Source organism: Rhipicephalus sanguineus, chromosome 5 (genome assembly GCF_013339695.2).
Source record: "Rhipicephalus sanguineus isolate Rsan-2018 chromosome 5, BIME_Rsan_1.4, whole genome shotgun sequence".
Lineage (NCBI taxonomy): Eukaryota > Metazoa > Arthropoda > Arachnida > Ixodida > Ixodidae > Rhipicephalus > Rhipicephalus sanguineus.
The window spans coordinates 110,053,256-110,077,887 of NC_051180.1; the positions used below are offsets into that span (position 1 = coordinate 110,053,256).

The 24,632-nt window shown below is 46.5% G+C and overlaps 1 protein-coding gene across 1 annotated transcript in view; it reads right to left on the bottom strand.

Moving 5' to 3' along the window:
• Positions 1-524: 524 nt before the first annotated feature.
• Positions 525-24,632, bottom strand: part of LOC119394901 (protein masquerade-like) — a 44,682-nt gene continuing 20,574 nt past the window's right edge. The window contains exon 8 of the mRNA XM_049416012.1: positions 525-930. Within this exon, the coding sequence (XP_049271969.1) occupies positions 763-930 (168 nt within the window). The 3' untranslated portion in view covers positions 525-762. The remainder of the gene's footprint in view (positions 931-24,632) is intronic.

The following is a 24,632-nucleotide window of genomic DNA, read 5'->3' on the forward strand; positions in this document are numbered from 1 at the left end:
GAAATGTTTTCAGTCTATAAATGAAAGTTTTGAGGAGTAGTCAAACAGACAACAGCACTGAAGCCTACTTAAGACAAGATGACTTCGTGGTCAGGGCCCCAACAGCTGCTGCCTCGGCGAAGACAAGTCCCCTTGTCTAATGAGGTCTCCACTACAAATTTCGACGACTTTTGATTCCGTCAAGCCTCCATTCTCCTCTGAACGCCTGTCTTGTTTGTATTTCTGACTCTGACAGGATGACGAGAAATGACTGAATAAACGTAAAGAAATTTCTGGCTCTTCACTGCGGCATCATCAGCAGGTACAACCACAAGCCCTGTGAAGGCATTGCGTATGTCGAGGGAGGGAGCGTTGTTTCTAAGACTATAGATATCCTGACCACATGTCCCCGCCTCCAAAAAAAAGTGAATACGGCGTGAAAGGATGAAAACTTTGTACCAGGTCCAATTAAGATGAAGTTTCAGCCCTCATGCACATGACCGCAGAATTTCAAGAGAGTGCGCGACGCGTGCTTAAGAGGAACCTCAAGGTCATCAACGTTTCTGGCTTTGTGCACAGTGCTAGTACTAAGTTCGCTGAATACTCGTCCCTTGGAGCCTTGTGGCCTGACGTTGTCTGCCGGAAACGCAGGTGCACTAAGACCGCGTCGCGTTCTGCCGAGGAACTCGTATACCGGGGATTTGTGAGGAGTGTCTGCGCTTGCGGACACGTGGAGGCAACCGGGGAGGAAGCCAGTGATTTGGTCTCGGGAACGACGAGGTGCTAAAGGTTGTTGACGCTGATGATTTGGTTGATCCAGCCGATGAAGGCGGACACCTTGACGTAGACTCCCGGCACGTCGGGCCGGCCGCAGCCGAATCCCCAGGACACCAGGCCGGCCAGCTCGTAGAAGCCATCCACCAGGCACACCATGGGCCCGCCACCGTCACCCTGCAGCGCATTGAAAACGAAGATGCTGTGGTTCACTGGAAGGGTAACTTATTATTTTTGATTATTACGGTAGTGCCCCGAAACAGGACACAAGAAAGTCAACGAAGACACACACACACAGCGCTACTTTTCGTGTGTGTCATAAACATTGTCTCATAAAAACATCAGGGTCGACTCCACCAAGCTATTCTCAGAACCAAATCTTCACTTCGCTGCTTTCGTACGCAAGGTCGACAGCGTCTGCTAGCGCTGTTCGTGTTTTCTAATGCACCCTCATGATTGACTGACGACTGAATTGTAATGGGTGTATCCCTCTTTTGTTTTACTATTTTAGCGCGCGCGTGTGTACACACAAGACAGAGTACCGAAGCACGACACGGACACAGCGCTATGTCCATGTCCTTCTTCTGTCATCTGTATTGTTTAACAAGTGTGCTAAGATAGTAAAATGGATTACCAACATGCTTCGCTCTGTCAAGGATACATCACGCGAAGGCTACGTGACCGGAAAGTTGTAACGTGCACACAATCTATAGCAGCGCAGTTTTTGAAAAAAGTTTTGTCTGCGAAACTGCCAAACCGGCGCTTCGCCTCGTGTCTGCACAGATGAGAGCGAAACGCTTCGCGGGCGCGATATAGTTCATAAAACAACCGTCTGATAAAGCTACGTGGCACTGAAGGTCATCAAAACACGCTCAAGTTACCCATGCGTAGAATCTGGAATGCAGCAGAGACAGAGAGCCAATCTTCCCTACTTAGACGCTGCCGCTTTATTTTATTAAGCGAGGCTTTTACAACTCCCAGATTTCGGCATCGTATGCGAAAAATGTCACGCCCGCGAGTGCAAAGAAATACGGCCCTGGAAGGTGCGGCGGCCACATGCGTATTCGTTCGGGGTGAGCGAATATTAAAAATGTTCAAATAACGACTCGGATAGCGTCCTATTCGATTAGGTACTTGAATCGAATAAATCGAATAGTGCATATTAGTAATACTGAATATTTTTCGAATATCTTTCGAATAATGAGCACCGATGAAAAAAACCTCAGGGGAACAAAATGTTGGAACAGACAAGGCCAACGTGTCTTGTTTTAATCATCGAATTGCCCAGGATTCATGCAGCCCAAGGTTTTACGCGACTATCGACCCTATTTTGATTACGGGATGAAGGCGTTTTTGCTTAAGACAGAAGTGTTGCCGAAGCGACGGAGTCATCAGTCCACTATCATCATCATGCATGGCATTCATGATGATGTTCACTGATGAATATTGTTTAATATTTATTTATGAGTTTAATCTAAAAGCTGTTAATAACGTGCCGCCTTGAATACTATAATCATTCCTGTATTTCAACCTGCAGTTACAAAATATATCTAAGGCTCTAGTTGCTGATCTATACGTGCTTGCCTCAGTTTACAAGAGTGGGATATTTTTTGTCGGTTAAAAGTAATCGTAATGTTCCTTTGTTAAATCTAGTGAATAACTGCTTTAAATATAGATGTAGTGGAATTCTTGGGCTGTTTCGAAAATGGTTACATTACCATTCTAAGGCTGCTTTGAAAATCGTTGTCTTACTATTCAAAAGCTATTCGAATAGTATTCGATTAGTATTCGTATTCGATTCGGTGTCCTCGCTATTCAATTGTTATTCTATTCGGTTCCGGAATTCACCATTCATAAAATTCAGTATAATTCAGTATTTGTATGCGCCGTTTTCCAATAATTGATGATCTCTCGATCTGGGCTTGTCGGCGTTTCTGATGCGGCAATCTGATATTTTATCGAGGTGACTTGTCACTACACGTTGCCACATTTCATTGTTGCCTGGGTATGAACCCATGACAAGAAAGAAAGAAAGAAAGAAAGAAAGAAAGAAAGAAAGAAAGAAAGAAAGAAAGAAAGAAAGAAAGAAAGAAAGAAAGAAAGAAAGAAAGAAAGAAAGAAAGAAAGAAAGAAAGTTAGGCACGCCCACGCCAAAGCTTGTCTCCATTTTCCCGATAGGGCAAGGGTTCCTGCATTCGTTTCTGTTTCCGCCCAAACTAAACTATATATAAACTCGCTGACGAAGATGGCAGATAGTTAGGCCGGGCGACGAAATGAAGGAGTTCGCAGGCATAAAATAAAGTCCGCTCGCACAAGGCGGGCGTAACTGAAGAGCATTGGGCAGTGGCGTAGCCAGGGGGTAGCACACAACCCCCCCCCCCCCCCCCCCATTTTTTATCGGTCTCGCCCTGACCACCGCCGAGTCCCAAGGGATTCCGGCTGACGGCTAGGGGGACGAACGGGGGCACAGGCCAAAGCTCCCTCCCCCGTCATTCTCGACGGGTGTAAATAAACGTTCTCTCTCTCTCTCTCCCGAGGGATAAAGAGCACAAAATGACACTCGACCATACTTACCTGCCCGGACCCTATGTCGGATCAAGAACGTGCCCCGATGCGAGGCACGTTCTTTATTGGTAGCGCTTTGTTAAATGCGATTCATTGTCCATTTGTGAAGTGGTTGCTCTTGCTAACTTTGCTAACTTGCTTGTCCATTGTCTCAGGTTAATACGCGCGTATGGCTTTTGACAGCACATTTCTTTCTCTTTGTCCCTCTGGTTCATGATGTTCTCCAAATATCACCGTTCACGCTGTGCGCCGTCGAGCTTTTCTCAAGCAAACACCCCGAGAGCTTTTCACGCGGCCTCCTTGACTCTGGTAAGCTGACAAAAGCGGCACGCGGATATCTCGAAGCACTAAAGGCACGCAACACGCGGAAGAGCTCACGTCAGCCATGCAGCTTCTCCAGCGAGGCAACCCGCCCATCTCGCACTGAAGCTACAAAACGATCAAATGCTAAAACGTCTTTAAATAAATAACCACACTTGTTTATTGGCAACGAGGGTGTTATGGAGAGCAAAAGCATCGGTGCCCAAGGTTGTTCTGACAGCTGATCCTATGACATGACATTTATACGCGACAGGAACAAGGAGTGACACTCCTGTTTGTCTTCCAAGTACTTCCGGTCGAGCACTTACTTGCGTTTTTCCGAACATTCAGAAAATGTGTTTTAAAAGGTAAAACTGGTACGAAATGAATGGTTTTGGTTCTAGTTAGGAGTTATATTGGATACAGATGATATCGCAGCATAACTTTACTTAGAATTAGGGTCGCGTCAAGGAAGGAACAGGAGAGAGAGGAAAGACAGGAATGTCAACCAGTCTAGGAAAACTGGTATGATACCCCTACACTGCAGAGAAAAGGGATAAGGGAGTTGAATATTTTTACTGCGCATTACTGGCTGGACGTTACATACATGTAGCATCATTTGTACTTTCTCTATTTCAAGAAGACACGAGCGGCTGTAAAAACTACACATCCTTGATCGAGGTCACGAGCGCAGAATTTTCAAGTGCCTCAAGGGTGCACAGGCTACGGAAACGGAAGCTCCCATTCCTGTTCCGAACCGCTGCTTGTAATATTGTCCGTTGAACATAAAATACGCCTTCTTCAGGCAGAATTCCAGTCCGTCTCAAATGGCGTACGTGAAGGCAGAGATGCATTGCTCTCGAGTAGATCCTTGCGACACCGGACTGCATATTCGACGGGCACATGCGTGCCCGTCGAATACATCAAAAGAGAACATCATCTCATCGTCGTCGATGGTGACACCTTTTAGAAGTTCAATGAAATGCGAGGAATCCTTGACATAGGTAGGCGTGTTTCCTACCGCCGCGGGGGGGGGGGCACGACACGGTGAAGATAGCCGCATAATTCGTGCAACAGAGAACGTGTGAAGTCGACGATTGGTCGGAGGGGGACCTCGGGCTTGTGGACCTTTGGTAAACCGTAGACTGCAGGTGCCGAACCGTTATGGCAAAGCAACTTGTAGTACAAGTATTTGCCCTCTGGTGCCACAAGCTTGAATGCTCCCGTGAGTAGCTTCTGTAGCTCCGATTCTATCTTTTCCGTTGGGTCTCGGCTCATCTTAGCATAGCTTGTTTCATCTTGAAGCAACGACGCCATCTTGGCGACGTAGTACGAGTGGTCAAGGACAACCGTAGCGTTCCCTCTGTAAGCGGGTAGGATAACTATATCCTTGTTCTGCTGAAGCCTTCGTAACGCTGTCTTCTCAGCAACACGTAGCGTGTCAGTCTTAGAGCTTGACAGCTTTGAGAGGACCCCGATGACGCGTGAACGTGCCACATATCGTAGAGGGGGGGTTAACTAGTCGTACCGCTTGCGTCAATTTCTCGAGGTTCGGTCGGTAACCCACGTTGAAGTTCAGGCCACGGCTGAGGAGACGTACTTCCGAGGGGTCGAGCTTGTGCGAAGACAGGTTGCATATGCCCAGCATACCAGAGGGTTCACAGCTCTGACGTTGCAGTAGGGAGAACTTGCCGTCCTGGGATTTCGTCTTAATTTCGCGAGTACTGTAGGCGACGCTATTTGTGTGTATATATAGCAGCACATCATGAAAGTCATCCGGGAGACGAAATTCGAGGCGACGTTGGGCAAAGAAAACGTCATTTTCGAGCTATTTGATCGTCGATTTTGTCTCTAAAATGCGCGCTTGCAGCAGTCGGTGCTCCGCTTGGGCAATCGTCTTTCAACTCATAAGCGTACGCACAAGAAGCGGGAGTCGCAGAGACTTTGCGACGAGAGAGGGGAATTTGCAGCAGTTGTTGAAAACCAGATGACTTTGGAATGATGCTAGTCGGGAATTAAGGTTGACGAACCGGCGAATAAGCGAAATAACGTGCACTTGATCACTTGACTACTAACGATCACTTGACCACATCATCCACATCATCGATTGGGATTTCGCGAGCATATTCGCGGCAGAGAAGCGCCTATCGACACGGCTACTTTTAGAATCTGTACACATTCAAACTACTAAAAACGCGGTTAACCGGACGCGGGGTAATCTCCCCGATATATACATGGCGCACTCTGCGCCACCCAACACATAAATAGTCACGCCCTCTTGCACCCTCGTTATTGTGAACAAGCAGACCCGAAACGCCCGAAACGTCAATATATGTTCGTTTTTCTTTGGACATGGCGAGTGCCTGTTTTATTTCTTCAATGTATCACCCTCGCCTGACGAGTTTCCGTCGAACCTTGGACTAGGTTCGCTCTGATATTTGATCAAAGCGAGGGCGTGCTTCGCACGATTATTGGATAAGGTATCAATGAAGGGCATTCGACAACGAAGATGGGAAGCTGCCGCCAAACCGTCTAGCTCCCAACGAGACGGATCGGTGTACCTCATTGGGGACGTTAAGAGATAACACGGCGGAAACGTTTTGCGCGGCGACAGCTCAGTACACACGGGATACCAAGACATCGCTCTTCAAAAGACAAAGACGTAAGCGACTCGGTTGGAGATCTGCCAACCTCGAACACAGGCATATCGCTCCGCCATATAACGTAGTACATACGGAAAAATTTGGCTGAGGCATAACTGCTGAAAGTGTCACTGATCGGATGAGGGACGTTAAGGCTTATTCACACCTGCGAGCAGCACTGGTCAAGTGACCTTTCGTGACTGGCGATCAAAAAGCGACTAAAGAGGCGACCGACGTTCGAACCTGCGTGCGACTCATACCCGTCGCCACACAGAATTCACATACGCTCGCGTTGCCATTGTCCGTAAATAACTTCCTGTTCCTACGCATCTGATTGGTTCAGAGGTTTGCGACTGCAGTCGCGTGACTGAAGAAAAATCGAGCAGCGAGCGATTGAGCCAAAGCGGCCACGCGCGACCATTTTCGACCAGTCGCTTTGCGACTAACTTGGTAGCGCGACCGGTGCTAGTCGCAGGCGGAAGAATCCGGACTAATTTTGACCACTTGGCTTCCATAATGTGCGCATAAGTGTCAGCATAAAAGCATTTTCCTTTGTGTTTCACTCCATAAAAGTGCGGCTGCAGCGGTCGCTATTCAGGACCCCTAATATCGTGCACGTACCGTATGCGATGGTACAGATAGAGAAAGAGAGAGAGCAAGAGAGAAAGAGAGAGAGGCAGGTACAGCATATCTTTCGTAAAGAGTTGGAAATATGGTAAAATTGATCAACTAATAAACTGCATAAATCGAGTCAACAGATCTACGTACATAGACTGCGTTGTATTTTTGTTTGTTTGTTTGTTTGTTTGTTTGTTTGTTTGTTTGTTTGTTTGAATGGCTACAAGAAGTCGTCGTATGAAGTCTGCTCCGTGCATTCGCGGTGAAAATGATGCCTCCGCACCATCCTTAGCTGTCCAGAAGCAGAATATAATTCGAAACAGTTCTCCGCCACATCAATTTTCCTCCCCCGAATACCCTGCCGAGTGCAATGAAAAAATCCGTAAACAGGGGGTGGGTGCTCGAGCCAACGTTTCGACAAGTGGACTTGTCTTCTTCAAGGCTGGAACTGCTGAGTGCTGTTATTCGTTCAGTATGAACAGGAAGGACTATTAGTTACATGCAGTGAATTATCGAATAGAAAATACGAATCCAGTAGCTAATACTCCTCAATTCGAATTCAACGTATGTAATGTTCGCGCACTCCTACCGAAGAGCCCTCTGGCCTCGTAACTGCTGATTGATGCCGTTTGTAGTGTACAGCAGAGCGGACACGCGCATATTTTGGTATCCCAATGGGGGACAAGTTCCGCGAGTACGGGGTCACGCGTTTTTATGGCGGCGAGACTGCGAGGGCGGAGCGTCCAAACAAAGCTTTCAACTTCTTATCGCCTCGTCCTATCTGCTCTAATCAGTGAACCTTGAGCGGGGTCCATCCCGACACCGCAGATATTCCGGTGTCTTACCCTAGAGTCCGGTGGGCAGCGAAAGATGCCACGCCATCGCGACCATGGAACGAGACGCCGTGTACTACATGTGCAACTCCCATCTTTTTTCTTTTTTTTTATTCGATTTGATTTTTTATCTATTCCTTTCTGTACATTTAACAGAAAAAAGAACGAGGCAAAAGCAAAAGGCTACAGAGCCTGACAGAGGCTTCTGCTCCGAAATACAGTTAGACGCAATTACTAAACAGCATTTTATATAAAGACTCACAATCAGCTAATTTTTAACCGGACATATAACCATCACAAATATAAAAAAGGAACAAGATAGTAAGTAGTAACGAAATACCTAAAAAAAGGTCATTAACGCAATATATATAATGAGAGTAGTAAAGAGTAAATCTGCAAACATATACATTCCTAAGCAGCTTAAAAAAAATAAGATACAGTAACATTTTGAAAGCCTGCCTTTAGGCATAGTACTAAGCGGTATTCTAAATACACAGACAAATTTGCGTCATATAGGTTGCCCAACAGTGAACGGTGGCATGGTCCGTGAATCCAGCGGTCAAGGTCTGGTGGTCGGCCAGGCCTGAGGCCTGTTGCACGGAGGTAACGAAGACAACTTCACAGCAAGTGTGTCGAAGTCACGTTGCGGATAGGGGCGTCACAAAATGGACGCGATGCACCATATGGGCCGCGATACTGTTGAGCCCAAAATGTCACTCAGCGCTGCCATTTGAAGGAACGCATTTCCTATACCTCATATATGAGTCATTTCTGAAGGGGATTTGGCATCAGAATTCGAGAAACTGACCAATACTGATCTCGAGAATGACTCAAATCTGAACGCCGGTTTTGAAATACAGAGACTTTGTTCCGCGGTCATGTTTCAGCACATAGTGACCGCATGGGGTGCCTCACGAAAAAAATATGCTTGAGACCAGTCCTGTCTCTGTAGCTTGCCCGAACAACGCGTTATCAATCGCAAAAGGCGAGGCGAATAAATAACGCGAGTACCATTCAGCAAAGTCCCAAACATTTTTTTTTTTTTTGCCGTTAGCGAAACGTCCGTGGGCCGCAAGCGGCCCGCGTGTTTGAGACCCCTGCTTTAGCATTTGAACTCCATCGAAATGCGACCGCCGCCGCCGGGATCTAAACCGCGCCTTTCGCGTCGGCAGCCGAGCAACTGCGAGATCATTCACTCTTTTGTTCGTTATCAAACACAATAAATAAAACAATATGCAAAATTAAAAACTATGGTTGCGCGGAAACCTCGATATTCATTTGCAGTGTGATTTCTTAAGAGATAGATTAATCAGGAAGTAATTTAGAGTCTCTCTCTCTCTCTCTGAGCACAGGAGCAGAAGCATATGCTTCGATTGTCCTGCTGAGTTGACTGTGTGTGTCTCTAATTTTCTTCGAGTGATGCGAAATCGTTTAGCAAGAAATGTCCCTGGAGCCCACGTTTCGGCAAGGCACTTGCCTCCATCAGGGCATCAAGACTCGCCTTGGTCAGTACGGCAAAGTCCTCACTGTCCCGACGAAGGAAAGTCCGCTCGTCTAAACCTTGGATCCAGCGCGACATTCTTCGTTCGGCGACCTTTCCTTGTTCTGCAGGCTTGCATCTTCTACTAAGACGTCTGCGTTAATAATTTTCTCCAGTAATCCATAAGCGATTACGCACACTTAAAAGTAAACACACACACACACACACACACACACACACACACACACACACACACACACACACACACACACACACACACACACACACACACACACACACACACACACACACACACACACACACACACACACACACACACACACGTGTGTGTGTTCCGAGTGTTATCCATTTCAAAAGTAGCAGGTGTCACAGTTCGACTGCGTAATCTTTGTCGGCAGCTGGCCAACAACTCTCCGAGTTTTCGTCAATTGTTTCAGTGTATGAAACGCGTTTCCCTCTTCTACTATCATTTCTTTCCCAGAACCCCTTTCGGCGTCCTGTATTTTTTCTTATGGAAGGGAGGTGCGAATATCTTATCGCTGGCGGTTGTAACCACGATCTTTTTCTATGCACTTAACGATGCGTAATCTTGTTATTTTGAGCCGTAATCGTCGCACAAGTCGCACAAGCGATAACTGCAAGAACGAGAAATCGGTTTTGTGGTTTATTCTTTAAAACTATTCGAATGTGCCTGCCAGTATCTGGTGTTTTGGTACCGTTGATTACTGCTCGCTGTCTTTTTTTTTTTCATTTTGTTACTTTATCTTATAAGGGCACCCTTTTTTTTTTAAAAATACAGATATATTTTAATTTCATCGCTTAACCCATCCCTGATGTGTCCGAAGCTTCTGGCCGATCATCTTGCCTCTTACAGATATGTGTTCGATCGTGGCAACATTCCGCACTAAAGGTTACATAAGTCCTATAAAACTAAACAACGTCTCGGGGACTAAGTTCAAATACGCTAACCGAATACAATTCACTAAGCCTGCTTTCAGCCGAACTCTGAAGGTGTATTCAACGCGTCAAATTCGGGAGGCGAAATATTTTTCACTTATTCGCCACGTTCTTTTAGCTCTCGCCAGAGATAAGTGTATCACTAAATGATTCACATTCATCACTCCGTTTAAGCTTCTAATTCGTTTCAAGCATCGTCCGATGAGTTTAACGGTAAAGCGGATCGGTAGTGTGATAACGGCAACGCGAAACGGTAATGCAGTAACAGAAATGTGAAACAACGGATCGGTACCGATAACGTGGAATGCCGTCGCAGGGCAAACATTGTTTTCAAGTTTTCCCACATATGACATCAATTGCGAGACGGTCATTCTTTCAACGACAAAAGAAAAAATGCAAAGAAAACAAACTAGCAAAATTCATTCTCAGTGCCCCGTTTCCTTGCATAAGGGCATCGTGCTTATTTGTCTGCATAGGCGTACGCAGGGTTCTCCATTAGGGGGGGGGGGGGAGGCATGTTACACCACAGCCCTCCCCGCTCTCGTTGGTCGAATACGAAGTAAAAAACAAACTTCGCGATAGACGCAATAATAAAAATTTGGCGATGACATGTTTTTCCCAATGGTCTGCCTTTGTTCTCCGGCGTTCCTGTGGTAATGGTAAGAAGCAGAGAGTTCTTGGTATGCAACATCAGTGGTCCTTGGCCACCATTATCGTGAAAAACTTGCATGGCCGTAAAGCTACAATTTAAACAATGAAGGGACAGGTCCTGCTGAGTAAAGGTGTGGGGCTGACTTGGTGCCACCCTTAAATGACTAACCCCCCCCCCCCCCCCGTGCATACGTCTCTGTTCGTCGGTACATGCCCTTCGGTAAAGCTAGCACATCACTACTCCGAATAAGTAAACAAGTTCTACAGAAACCCAAAAATTGGAGAGTGATTAGTGAGAGAAACGGCAAAGAAGAGATCAGGAAAGTGAAAGAGAAAGGAAAGGAGATCAAACAGCTTGCAACTGGTTTGCTACTTTACAATGGGGGAGGCAGAAGAGCAGGAAGACAAGAATTAATGCGACGGCATGTAGGATGACTCAAGGGGGGACATTGTAGCAGCTTGAATCATGTGCCTTTTACAGTAAAAGTCTGAAGGCAACACTGCAGATTGCCAGTAGCGGAAGGAAACTGCGCTCAACCAGCAAGGACAAGACTGAACATCCACGTTTCAGAACAACTGAGGTTCGGAACTGATGCGAGTGTTATCTGACCGACGGTGGAGATTACCAAGCCAGGACACGACTGAAACACTGCCGAAAAAAAAAAAGAAAAAACGAGAGAATATACGCGAGACGGATACACATAGCCACAGGTAACATTGTGAAGCCGATAGTTCAAGCGATAAGTTACGATAAATGTACTGAAACAGGATTACCTCCTCACAAAAGTTGGGTGTCTGTGCTTGTTGCCAAATAAATTCGGAGGAAACGTCACTACCGATTATGAAGATGATGATCATCATCTGATGTCGTCAGGTCTGGAATAACCAGAATCTACAAAATGAAGCAAACAGGTCCTTTACGAGGAAGAAGAAAGACTTCGCAATTGAAGAAAAGTTGATCCGTGCCGCTGCTGTCTGGTATCGTCTCCTGGCTAGCTCAAGCGATATATTGCTGCCAACCCTGATAGGTGCTGGTGCAGGGTGCGACCCTCGGATGAGGGCTAACATTTATTCCATTCACTTCATTCTTGACGAAGCTTTCGTGATGAGAAACCATTATGAGTTTTTCTCGTAGCTTTGTGCTGCTTTCGTGCGCATGAATTTTATTTTCTGCACTTTCGCGCTTCTCTACTCGCAATCTCCGTGCACATGTGTCCGAAGTCTCCACTCTGCTTTGGGCTTCGTTCTCACGAAGCCAAAAAGGAGATTCTCGAACCTCGTGCGCGGACACTGCGCATGCGGGTTGTTCGGCGCCGCGGCATTCGAGAGTCAGAGCAGCCGGCGTGTCAAGATAAGATCGGGGTCGCATCCTCGGCCAGATACGGGGGCTGTCCCGGCCCTTCGTGGCGTCGACCTCGCACGACGCACAGGGCGAGCGTCGACGGCGTGCGCGATGGATCAGCCAGTCATGCCGCCACGACGTCGCGCCTGTCGACCAGACGTCGCCGGACGGACGCTTCCCCTGGCGTTGCTGCCGCCGAGGACACAAGGCTCACGTGCAGCACCCACCCCCTCCTCCCCGCCCGCAATATACGCATCTTATTCTAATTCCTGGAAAGTTATATAGACAGACGCAAATCTCTGTCAGGCTCGAAGCTGGAACAGCGAGGTGTCTCGTGTCCAGCCAGATCGCGAAGAGACGTCCGGGTCAACATGCATAGTAGATATACACGGTTTTGCTCACACGGCATCGCTCCCACATCACGCGCGCATGTTTACCAATGCACGGGAGTTAACGCGTTGTCGGCGAACCAAACTGCGCACTAGGCACTAAACCTATACATATACGCTTTCTGCTTGTGGTGACGAGAGGAGAGGTGTCGCCTGCTATAGCAGGCGAAAATATACGTAATAGACGAAAAACAAGCGTCTCATGCGCAGCTCTTGCATATCTGTGGTTCAAGCGTTCCGGTAACATATGGTTAAAGCCTTGGAGCCTTTGAAGATATTTGGTAGTTCTTAATCCTTGAGGAGTTCCATGTGTCATTCGCGATCGGCTAATTTGTACAAATTATCTGACGCCAGTTGCCCCGGTACTACATGGCCACTTTTAAGGGTGTAAGAGAGAGGGAGAGAGAGAGGTGAAAGGAATGAAGGATGGGGAGGTTAACCAGAACAAATACCTGGGTTGCTAGCCTGCGCTTGGGGTGGGGGAAGGGACTAGAAAGAAAGAAGAAAGAGCGATAGGAACAGAGCACACGCACACAATCACTGCTCTTAACAAGAAAGGATAACATGAAACTAATCTCGTGACTATTCCATTCAACTCTACAAATGCGCATATGCCGTCATGTTTTACAGCGAAAGCTGTTATCAGATCACAGCGGCAGTGTGGCAGTTGTTCGCCGCCGCCGCCGGTGTCCGTAACCGCTATCGCGCGAAAGAAGAAAATATGAAATGAGAAAAAAAGATTCTAGAAACGTCGGCCGCTCTTGCTGACTATCTCTATCATCATCAACCAAGCATTAGTACGTCCTCTACCAGCGGGTAAGGTTCCGTGCCCTCAACCTCTCTTTTCAAGATGAAGCGATGGCTTCAACCTTGGCGACAGATACCATCGGTGGTGACTGTTATTCCTTGCTTCCATCCACCACCTACCTAGCCACTGCTAAGCAGCCGCTCTGTGCTCTCGCACATGGCTCTGGTGACAGTGATGGTGTTTGAGGCCCTTATATATTACAACGAAAACTGATTTGAGATCACAACAAAAGCCGATTTTGGTGCCGTAGTTATACGCCGCCGCCTCCGCTGGTGTCCGTAACCGCTATCTGGAGAAATAAGAAAATGAAACGAGAAAAAAATTCCAGCAACGGGTGGGATTTGAACCTGGGCCCTCTGCGTGGCAGTCGAGTATTCTACCACAGAGCCACGCTGGGGCTTGAAACTCCTTCGCAAAAATACCATATACAGGTGTCATGTCGGTCAAGGAATCGTGTGAACATGTGATATAGCGTCGTAGAAGAGTAAAATAACAACCAGGCGTCGCGCAATGCGGATCGCGCAACGAATGGGTCGTTGAGTGCTTCCAACCCATTACGAAAGGCTCACCAATAATTCTTTATCGTCATCAGCCACAGCACGAACAAAGTGCACATAATGACTTGCAGATGTGTAGCGGGTACCTCGCTTATCCGCAGAATGGCGAATAATGGCATAGTGGATGCTTCCCTACTTCATGAAAGTTACGGTGGTTTATGGCGTAGTGGGTACCTTGCATGTGTACTTGTATTAGTTGCCCCAAGAGAGTCTACAGCGGGTTCTGGAAAGGCCACTCTTCCACCTTTCGCTGTGACTGTGCTGCGTGTTCTGCGCAGGCCTGGCGATTTTTTTTTTTTACTGAACAGTTAACAAATGTAACTTACATACTTAATGAACATAATGCCTTGACTTTTGTTATAAACGATGCCCGCCTGTGCAAATAGTCTGTCTGTAGTGACGTGGTTCGGCAAAAGCGTGTAGGCTTTCACACTGTATAATTATGTACAACAGATGTATGATTTCCTGCCTTGAATAAGTGTGACGAGTTACGGTGTGTTCCAACATTGTATACAGCGATATTTTATTCGTTGGATTGTTTAAGCAGCGATCCACGGTTCACTTCAGGGTGACGGGTTAATTTAAACATTTTTTTATTTATTTGCACATATCTTATTGCCTTCCATTTTCGACAGACGTCCTTACAGCTAACGTGTCCGCAATTGTCCACAGGAAGCAGAATTTAGGCGGACAGTTCCCAAAGACCGATACACATTGTAAACTCCTTTAGTGAATGTCATGCTCTGTCTTTATATTCCGTGACCGCACTGATGCATTTATTTTCTATCGTGACTCGAGTGAGTTGATCGATTAACTTTTGTTCGACGTCAAAAAGCGCGTAATGTGACGTTTTCTTGTTCTGTCCTTTCGTCTACATTGACTCTGGAATCACGCTTACGAAATGTGCTTTGCTGTCAGAAAAATTACCATTCACATCACATCGTGCTACCATTTTTTTAACTGAACAGATTCTTTTACGTGAAAAAGTCAGTGATACAGCAGTCAAACATTTCCAATTTCGTTCAAATAGGTCTCTCACTCACAAACATTTATTAACATGAGGCTTAAGGCCGCAACTTCATAATACACCTATAGAACTGGGTTAATTAAATAATTTAATAATTATTTATTAATTAGAAGTGTAAACAATTTGATCAATTCATTGTTAGTGGCTTTTGCACAACGTTAGAGTATCGAGTGACGTGTGAGAACATATTTTCACCCAAAGTGTTTTTATTAAAAATTATTGAAACTGGTTGCGCCTTCATACTATCTCATGCCGTCGAAGTACAGAGTAACACATAATATCAACATGCACATTTTGTTGTCTGTTCACTTTTCTGTTCATTTTTTTCTTTTTTTCTTGCCGTCGTTGCAAAATACTTGGGCAGATCGTAATGGTCAGAAACTGCGAATAATATTAAAGAGTAGCATTTTAACCAGTAGCTTGGTTTCCCAACACTAGGTGTCTTCGAATGACACGAGGCAGATTCCTCAAGTAGAAAACAGCTACGAATGTGTAAAATTGGAGCTAATTAAAAAAAGGTATGCATACACCCACGTGTGTGTTGCGTGCGAACGCGTGCACGTGCCGCTTTTACTGTACTTTTATCGTGGCATCGAAATCCATTACGCAGCTTGAACTGTGAATGTTATCAATGCAACATCTGCAACCAACAATGAATGGTATATGCTGTACGTTTTGTTTACATTGTACGTTTTAGCTTCACATTACTCACAGATTGAAACAAGACACTTTAGGGCTAAGTAACGCACAACTTTTGTTTCCACCGTCTTCAGTTCGGGTCAGATTGGTGTAATTTCGACTAGAACGTGTAGATCAGAGCCAACATTATCAACATATTAGACCAGATTCGTCGCGACATCACATGGTTATGTCGAGCAGTTGCGCATACCGGTCGTTATACTAAAAATTTTGATGTCGCGTTTGAATCCGTGAGTAGTGTACATTAATGTGCGCGCACACACATTACTGAGCACATAGCGTACGACGATTCGCCCCTCTACTACTCCTTCCAGTGTTGTCGCTTCTTGTGACGTTTTTTCGTCATGTCTGGAGTTCGCCGCAGAAGGGTAAAGCGATGTTGTACGTCGCGTATCGTCGGCAAACTCAAAGGGTTCAAGGTTATCTTTCTTCACGCTTCCGTCAATCTCAGTCGTGTGTTACTCGAGCGCGGAGCCAGTGCCAACTCGAGGTTACAGGGTTTTATTTTCGCATTGCACGCTCCGGGCTGCCTTTGGGAAACCAAGAAGTGTCGCTTGAACAGCCAGCGAACGCCGCTCTTACCAGCGATCCCGTTCTCGATTTGATAAGCGAGAAGATAATGAATGCAGACGGCGCGATGTGGCAATGTCGAACGTTTTGAGCTCTTCATGGTAGAGAAAGTTAGGAGCGCAGACAAGGGTACAAGATAGCGGAAGCACCGCTTGTGTTGTCTGCCTCCCTTATCTTGTGCTTGCGTCTGCGCGCCTAGCTTATTCCACGATGAATACCTGCCAACTTTAGCTGAGCTTTTTTATGCCATTCTAAGCTTTGAAGGTCTTCGTTTGTTTGCACACCTAGAAGACCTTAGAGGTTCTGCATACCTAGAAGTCTTAGGGTGCCACAAAGAGAACCTAACAATTTTTTCCAATAAAGACCCGCAGCGCCAAGTAGACCCGAAAGCTAAAAAGTGTCCATCAAGCTTCGAAACAGAGATGGTAGACAACGTTGTGTTGCTTTTATCAAACGTTTCCCTTAAAGAGAGGAGTCGGGCATCCTCCACTGCGATGCGAGAGATTTCTCGTATCGGTCAGGTTTCTCCCTGCTTGTTTTTTCTTCTTTTTTTTTCGCAGTTGCTCTCTATTGCGACACCTGTTTTCGTCAAGAAGCAAGTTCTGAGAACTGTTTGGATTTCCCAAAGAAGTCAAATTTCTATATTTTGTTCCTTTTTTTCAGTAGGTCGACAGCTTAGTCAATTTTATTATTTTTTTTTTTTGCTAGGAACTAAAATTAGTTTCATTTTTTTTTTTGTCGCGTAACTGAACCTTATTTTATACAAACCACCTTAGCATGCAGCTTCCTAAGAAGACAGAATCTCCATGTTTTCGTTGTAAGTATAGCAAAAAACTTTGGTCTGAACAAAAAATGTCTGAAGTTTTCAGATATACTGTAATGCCTCTCTTCACACGGTTACGTTTTCGCACACACCCTTATTATGAAGTGTTGTGTTGTGAGCAGGATTCTCCCCACGGTGGGTGGCGGGGCAAATACCGCCCACCGCTCCGCTTCACGGCTCCGTTTTATCCCTTTGAAATACGCGCTTGAGGAACCAATAAATTGCAACTTTGCGCGCGCAGCGCCAGCGAACCGGCCTTCCGCCACCTGGTTATGTACAATGGAGTTTAAACAGGTGGCCTTCTGGTTTCAAAGATCGCCAACTACAGTGCCAGCGCTAGAACACAAGCGCCCTTGCTTCTGTTTTGTATGAGCGTCATAGATGCCAGAAATGCGTGACCAGGCATGAAATGTGCATGTGTGTCGAGAACGGGAAGCTTGAAAACTTGAAATTCCTAAGCTCAATATGTTATATACGACACTGGTGTAGCCGGTGGCCCGTGAGCGTTGGGGTTGTTGAAAACCGCCGAAAATTTTCAATTTTGCGTGTGTATATACGCACACACGAACATACATAAAGTATGGTTGAACCCCCCCCCCCCGCCCCTGAAAAAAATGAGCTTGAAGCTCACTCCTTTAGGAAACGCGGCTGCGGGAGCGAGCGAAGTGATCTTAGTGCTGTCTATGCCTTCAAGCAAGCTTTGAGATGAGAGCTCAACACTTACAAACCTACACATGAGTCATCTGCCGATCCTCTCTAAGATACGGGATACGGAGCGTATTTTTTGCCGGAACAGCACAGCCCAGGCCCGTAGCCGGGGAGGGGGGGGGGGGGCTAGAGCCCCCCCCCCCCTCCGAAAGTTTGGTGAAGTAGGTGTTTTTAACAAAAATAAATAATAAAAATAGGTGTTTTCTCAAAAAGTCAGGGTTTTCAGTAAGTGCCCCCTACCCCCCCCCCCCCCCCCCCCGAAAAAAATTCCTGGCTACGGCACTGGCACAACCCCACTGGTCGTATCACAATTCAAGCATGTAAGCTTTTTAATACGTGACGCTGGTGTATTTGGTTGCATTATCTTCTGTACTCTAGTTACCCATATGACCTCAGCAGCACGCACAGGGCGATTCACGTAACCCACAGCGGCTGCGCCCCCATATGTAGCTTATATGCGTATATTTCTCTGCATGTGCCAGAACCTCCGCAATTGCTCACGGGGAAGCACAAATTGGCCTGATGACGGCCTTTGCTGCGCAAAACAAGCTAAATGCCATCACGTGCGAGCGGCAAAGCAGTCGACGCGAGGGTCGAGGTTCCTTGATACAGACCTCCTCACGCGACGCACATGCACGAAGCACATTCCCTTTCGCAAGAGGATGACGTCCACAACCACCACCAACCATTTCAGGTGCATTTAAAGGTCGGCCGCGCGTCCGCCAGCAAACGGAGATAATCGTGGGAAGTAGCATGTATATATATATATATATATATATATATATATATATATATATATATACAACATTCCACCCGCCACTTTCGCAGGCAGACAAGGGCGAATATCATGGTCAGACGCGGGTTGATTGCACGTCATTAACGGTTACCCCCCCCCCCCTCCAATAAAGAAGAAAGAGGTGAGAGGTGAGAGGGGAACAGGAGAGGCGGTCTTTAAAAGCTCAGAAAGTAAGGAGCAAACCTCTGTGCCCTGGAAGGAGGATAGATACAGTAAGTGACAGTATAGAGCGTGAGGGGTGTCGAAGGAGAGAGTTCCTTGTCTGCGAAATGGTGAGGTGTTCGAGTAAGCACGTGCCAGACGATGCAACGAAGTGAACCGGGGGTTTTGTGACTTTGCTAAAAAGTACTCGCATTATTTTCTCGCCTATTGCAATTAATAGAGCTTTGTTCGGGTAAGCAACAGTGACGGGACTGGTCTCAAGCATTTTTCCGCTTTTTTTTTTTCGCGAGGCACCCCATGTGGTCACTATAAGTTGAAACATAACATCACCGTAAAACGAAAACTCTGTATTTAAGAATCGGCGCCTAGGTTTTAGTCATTGTGGAAATCAGTATTGACATGTTTGTCAAAACATGACGCCAAGTCCCCTTGAGATGACCCATATATGAGATACGGGAAAGGCGTTATTTCAAATGGAAACGTTAGGTGACATTTTGTTCAAACTCTCTCCCCTCCTCCCTGCTCCCATCATCCACACTGTCCCGGCCCGTGTGGGACCAAATTTCGTGACAGCGGCCCGCTAGCTGTCGTGAGTTTGAGACCCCTGAAGTAAACTGTCATCGGCCGGCCGGGGCTGCGTTGACACGGCAACGGTTGTGACGCGCAAACTCCGGCGCAGCGTGAACGTCTCCCAGAGAGAAAGAGAGAAACAGGAGCGCCGAACGCGCCCCGTCGATGGCCTTGAAACCCACGCGCGACACGTGCGGTTTACAAGGCCGACTTCGACGGCGCCGCGTGAAATGGAGGACACGCAGAGATGCTCGTCCGCGGCTTCTTTTTTACGTCCTCGCCGTCGTTGTTCCCTCGCCTCGCGGCTATCTCGTGAACGCGAGCCCCGCTCCGAGGTCCCTGCGGAGAGCGCGCGTGTCTTCCATAAAGGTGTACGCCTGTCTGTAACCGAAAGCGATGACGGCCGCAGAAGAGGAGCGTGGGCTGACACGGAAACAAGTTCTGGAGTGTATTATGCTCCGCGATACGGACCGTCGGCTTTCAGACGGGTCAACATTAGTTTCAACACTGGCTGTTGGAGCTCCTGTAAAGAAAAGCAGTGCGTTTTTCCAGCACATCGCGAAGTTCGCCATGGCCGGCCGGCCATCCAGAAATGAAAGTTTGTGCAAAGAAGTTATAAGGAACCATCAGCCGCCAGCGCTTCTTTTCCCACTGCTTTACACTGATGCACAACAGTAAGGTATTAGTAACAAATAACACAAGAAAACAGATTCGACAGCTGAAAAAACAAACAGTACAAAGATTCAAGACGACATTAGAAAAGAAAAAAAAAAGAATGTCGCGGTTGAACAGCGTACGTGGTTGGAATGGTTAGATAAATTGGTTGTTGCTTATTAAAGATTCATAGACTCCTAGGCATGCCTCATTAGCCGTGTGAATAACACGCTGGCATTCGTCGTACTCACACGGGATAAGAAAAGCAACTACGTCAGTTCTACTTGAAGGAATAGGAAGATTTAACGTGTTTCCACTGATGAGGTACTGTTCAAAAACCCCATTTTCCTTCATTTGCCGATGAAACGTTATTACTGCAGCAAATTAAAACAAAATTTCCTCTTTAATAACAGCCGAAACCTCATTGCCGGTATGCCGGCATAACACCACAGATATTGAAGCATTTTTTTTCTTCTTTAACCCGTTTCGACGTTCCAGTTTCCAAAATATAACACATACTTTATAACTTCGAATAGCACGCCCACACGCGCGTCAGCGACACGCCAATTGGGGTTTTGTTGAGTCATTGGTTCCGTCAGCATGTAATGTAGCCCTTCACTGATACAGACTACTTAATTTTAAACGCTCTGAACAGCCGACCTTCAAGCGATTAAAGAAGCGATATACACATTTCCATTAAGCAGATTGGAGACAAGCTCAAGCTGTAAAAATCCCTGACATCACATCAGAGGTGTAGTTTCACCATTCTCAAGAAAGAAGCGGGTGGGCAGTCGAGAGTTGTACCCTCATGATATCACGTGAATCACGGTTCTGGCGTCGCGAAGTGCATCAAAAAGACGAGAAACGCTAAGAGAAAATAACGCGTTCGTTTTTTTTTTTCTGTATTTTCAGAGGCTGTTTTTGGGGCCCTTTAAGAAACAGGACGTCCAAACCAGAACACAAGAGAGTAGTGAAGACACCAGAAACACCGCTGACGAGTGAAAAATCATACAGTGGCGGAAAAAAAGGTAGACACAAACGCTTATCGTAACGCAAGAGGCGATATCTACCAAACTGGTGCGCGTGGTGGTCTACACGACAGATCGCTGTTCATTATCTTGACTTTTTTGTTGTGTCCGTGCTTGCACGCCCTGTCTTTTTAACATGAACACCCACCAACTAACTCAGTTATATTCTAAGTTTTTCATTGTCTTTATTCTATATTTATTTATCGATTTACTCGAGTAAGAATGGAAGGAAAAAAGTGTACTAACACATCGATATATATATTACCTATCTATTTTAGTTATACATGCACAGTGTACTAGCTCTAAGACTCCAAGAATATGCCATCCAACGAGTTGGGTCGTCACCCTTTAAGGCTGGATTACGCAGCAGCGTTGAGGCCAGGCTGTACTCGTGAGACTTCTGGAGGAGACGTCAACTTCCGGAGAGCTATTCTCGATGTGTCAATCCAAATGATATGTCAATTCATTTCGGCAGAGCGCATTCAGTTACTCGAAAAGGCAGTGAGCCGTGATGCCACCTCGATCTTGACCACGTCGACGCACCGAACCCGCCAGCACATTCACAGCGTAAGAAGAAAGTGGATGAAATGTAAAGAAACGGGAACTTGTCAAGTCTGAACTTGCATATGAATGTGTCCCGCAGATGTTTGAGAACGATGCAGAATGCGTACCGATCTTCAAAGGTGCGTTAGACGGGCGGCTGCATTAAACCTAAATCGACGGCTAACGCGATCGGAATTCATGCACGGACTCCGAGATGTGTGCCCAAAATAAAAATTGTTGGGGTTTAACGCCCTAAAAACACGATATGATTATGAAAGACGCCGTAGTGGAGGGCTCCGGAAATTTTTGACCAACTGGGGCTCTTTAACGTGTCGCTAAATCTAAGTACACGGGCCTCTGACATTTTCGCCTCCATCGAAAATGCGGCCGCCGCGGCCAGGATTCGATCCCGAGACCTGCGGGTCAGCAGTCGAGCACCTTAACCACTAGACCACCATGGTGGGTCCGCGCCCAAAAGCGGATCTCTTGGGGTTGCGTTCGTTGCGTTGAAGCGCATTCCGTCCCTCTCATTTGTGTCGAGAATTGTGAAAGCTTCGTGACGTCAAGACGATGCTGCAGAACAAGAACCGGAAGCAGGGGGCGCGCTGCTCCCCGAGGTCCTAAGGTCCCATGGACTTTACGAGGTCCCGCCTATCAACGGCGGCTGAAACGAACAATCGAGAGCAGCTCCCCCGGCGAAGTGATGTATCTCATGTCGATGTTCCCCGTTCGGTTTAAAAGAAAATAGTAACGGCGGCGCGGCGGCGGCGCGAGCGGCGTGAGCAAAAACAGGCGGCGGCGGCGCACAAGTCTAATTGGGTTTCTTACGCTTTTATGAACTGACCGAGCCCCTTATGAAAATAAAAGTTGTCGCTTTGTTATTGAACAGAGTTGTAGTGTACGAAACCATTTAAAACATCATTCTTTGACACTCACAGCGTGTTTTCTAACACTCTGCGCGGCGTAAAAAGCGTTATCGTCTGTAATGACATCGCACAGGGAGTTAGCGTAGCGCTGGGCGCTCGCTCCACTGATACGGACAGGCGACTCCGTGCACATACGCATAATATCGCCGCGATGACGACGGCAGAGATTTGCGTGGACTGTCCACATAATTGATATCGCAATAATCTTCTCGCTACCCGTATGAGTGGAAGTAAGAGATTGGAAAGCATTTTGAGCGCCTGTCCAAACTTACTTAGTGTTTGTATATGAAGAGGGAGTCTATAAAACTTCCTGACTGGACGGCGAAGACGCATTTCCTAGCCATGCTTCCCGTGTCTCTTTTCCTCCTCAGCGCACACGTCCTCGATCGGATCAGCTGCAACCGACGTAACGGCCGCAACGCTCGGTCAGCCATGCGCAACCCATTCGGTGTCTTATTGTAACGATCACTGGTGCCAGTTGTTCACCGCAGCGTTCGCCACAGAGTACTCGCGGCAGGGGACACCCTGGCGTACGATACACACATCATTATATATATACGAGGGCTATTCGAAACGTAAGGGCCGTTTGCTGATGTTTAAATATTTACATGTCAGAATAAATTTGTGCAGCTCCATCTGTTAATTGTTCGCGAACGCACTTAAATTATTGTTCTGACTCAGTAGTCGTTTGCGTGTCGGGGAATGCAAACGACATTGTCTGCGAAAATCGCGTTGCTCGCGCCTGTTGAGAAGTGCGAGCTGTAATTCGATTTTTGCTTGCAGGAGGATCATCAGCCTCTCAAATTTATGCGGAGTTCTACCTAGTTTATGGACATGAAGTGATGAGTGAAAGAAAGGTCATAAAATGGTGTCGCGACAATTCACAAATGGCCGCACAAATGTGCACGACGAAGAGCGGAGTGGAAGGGCCAGAATCCAGAACAATGAAACTGTTCAACAAGGGGACCGGAAACTGCGATTAGATCGATGACTGCAGTTAGTCGTCTGCCGTATGAATTTCCTCTTGTCAGCCGCACTACAGTTTGTACGATTGTAACTGAAAAGCTCAGATATCACATAGTGTGTGCAAGGTAACTACTAAAAATGCTTACCGACCAACTCAATTAGCAAAGAATTCCCAGGCGGCGAACTTCTATGCAGAGGGACTAAAGAAACTGGCGCAGCGGTACGAAAAGCTCTTAGAATTTAACGGTGATTATGTAGAAAAGTGAAGTAGTTTTGTGGTAAACTAAACCAGCCAATGAAAACTTTTAATAAGGAATATTTATTTTGGGGGGACCAAACGGCTCTTACTTTTTGAATAACCCTCATAACCCTCGTGTATATATATATATATATATATATATATATATATATATATATATATATATATATATATATATATATATATATATATATATATATATATATAGAAAAAGAAATTGACCGTAATTTGAGATATACTTGTCGTTGATTCAAGAGACCCCGATGTCAAAACAGAGTGGCGGCCGCTGTGTTGCATAAGACTGCAATTTCCCGTGACGAAGAGGCAGCGATAAACGTCGAATGAAGGCGTGCCGCGGCAGTATCTTATGGTGGGAAGCGGCAAGCCTTCTCACTCTCACAAACAGGCCGCCAGACCTCTACGTCATATATATCTTTGGCGCTCATCTGTTTCTTTCGCCCTGTGCGCATGGAAAGCGCAATCTCCACCTTTTCTTTCACTGCACAGCATTAAGCACCGGGGCGACCACTGCGGCGCCTCTTCTTGCAGACAGTCCTACAGGCGGAATTCTCTGCGCATAGCTCAATGAAAGAAACGCATAAGCACCCCACATCACACGCTAAGGACAAGCGGCACACTTGTGCGTTTCAGACGACTTGCCGTTTTTCCTGACCAGATTCTGCTGCGACGCGCCTTCATTCAAATTTCGTCGCGTCTTCGTCACAGGAAGTTCCAGTCTGACTTAGCAGAGCGAGTGCCTCTCCTGCACGCCCGGAGGGTTCGGTTTCGATATCGGCGCTTTTTTTTTGTGGATATCTTAATAATGATTATGCCATAAATTATGACGCCCTACAATATCCTCATATGAACAACTGACATCAAGTTGATGAGAACTAACAGACAATAATGCCACGGAAAGTATAGGGGATGTTATTTGTAGTAATTAGGATATAAATGTGAAGAAAGTAAAGTGGACGAAAAGATA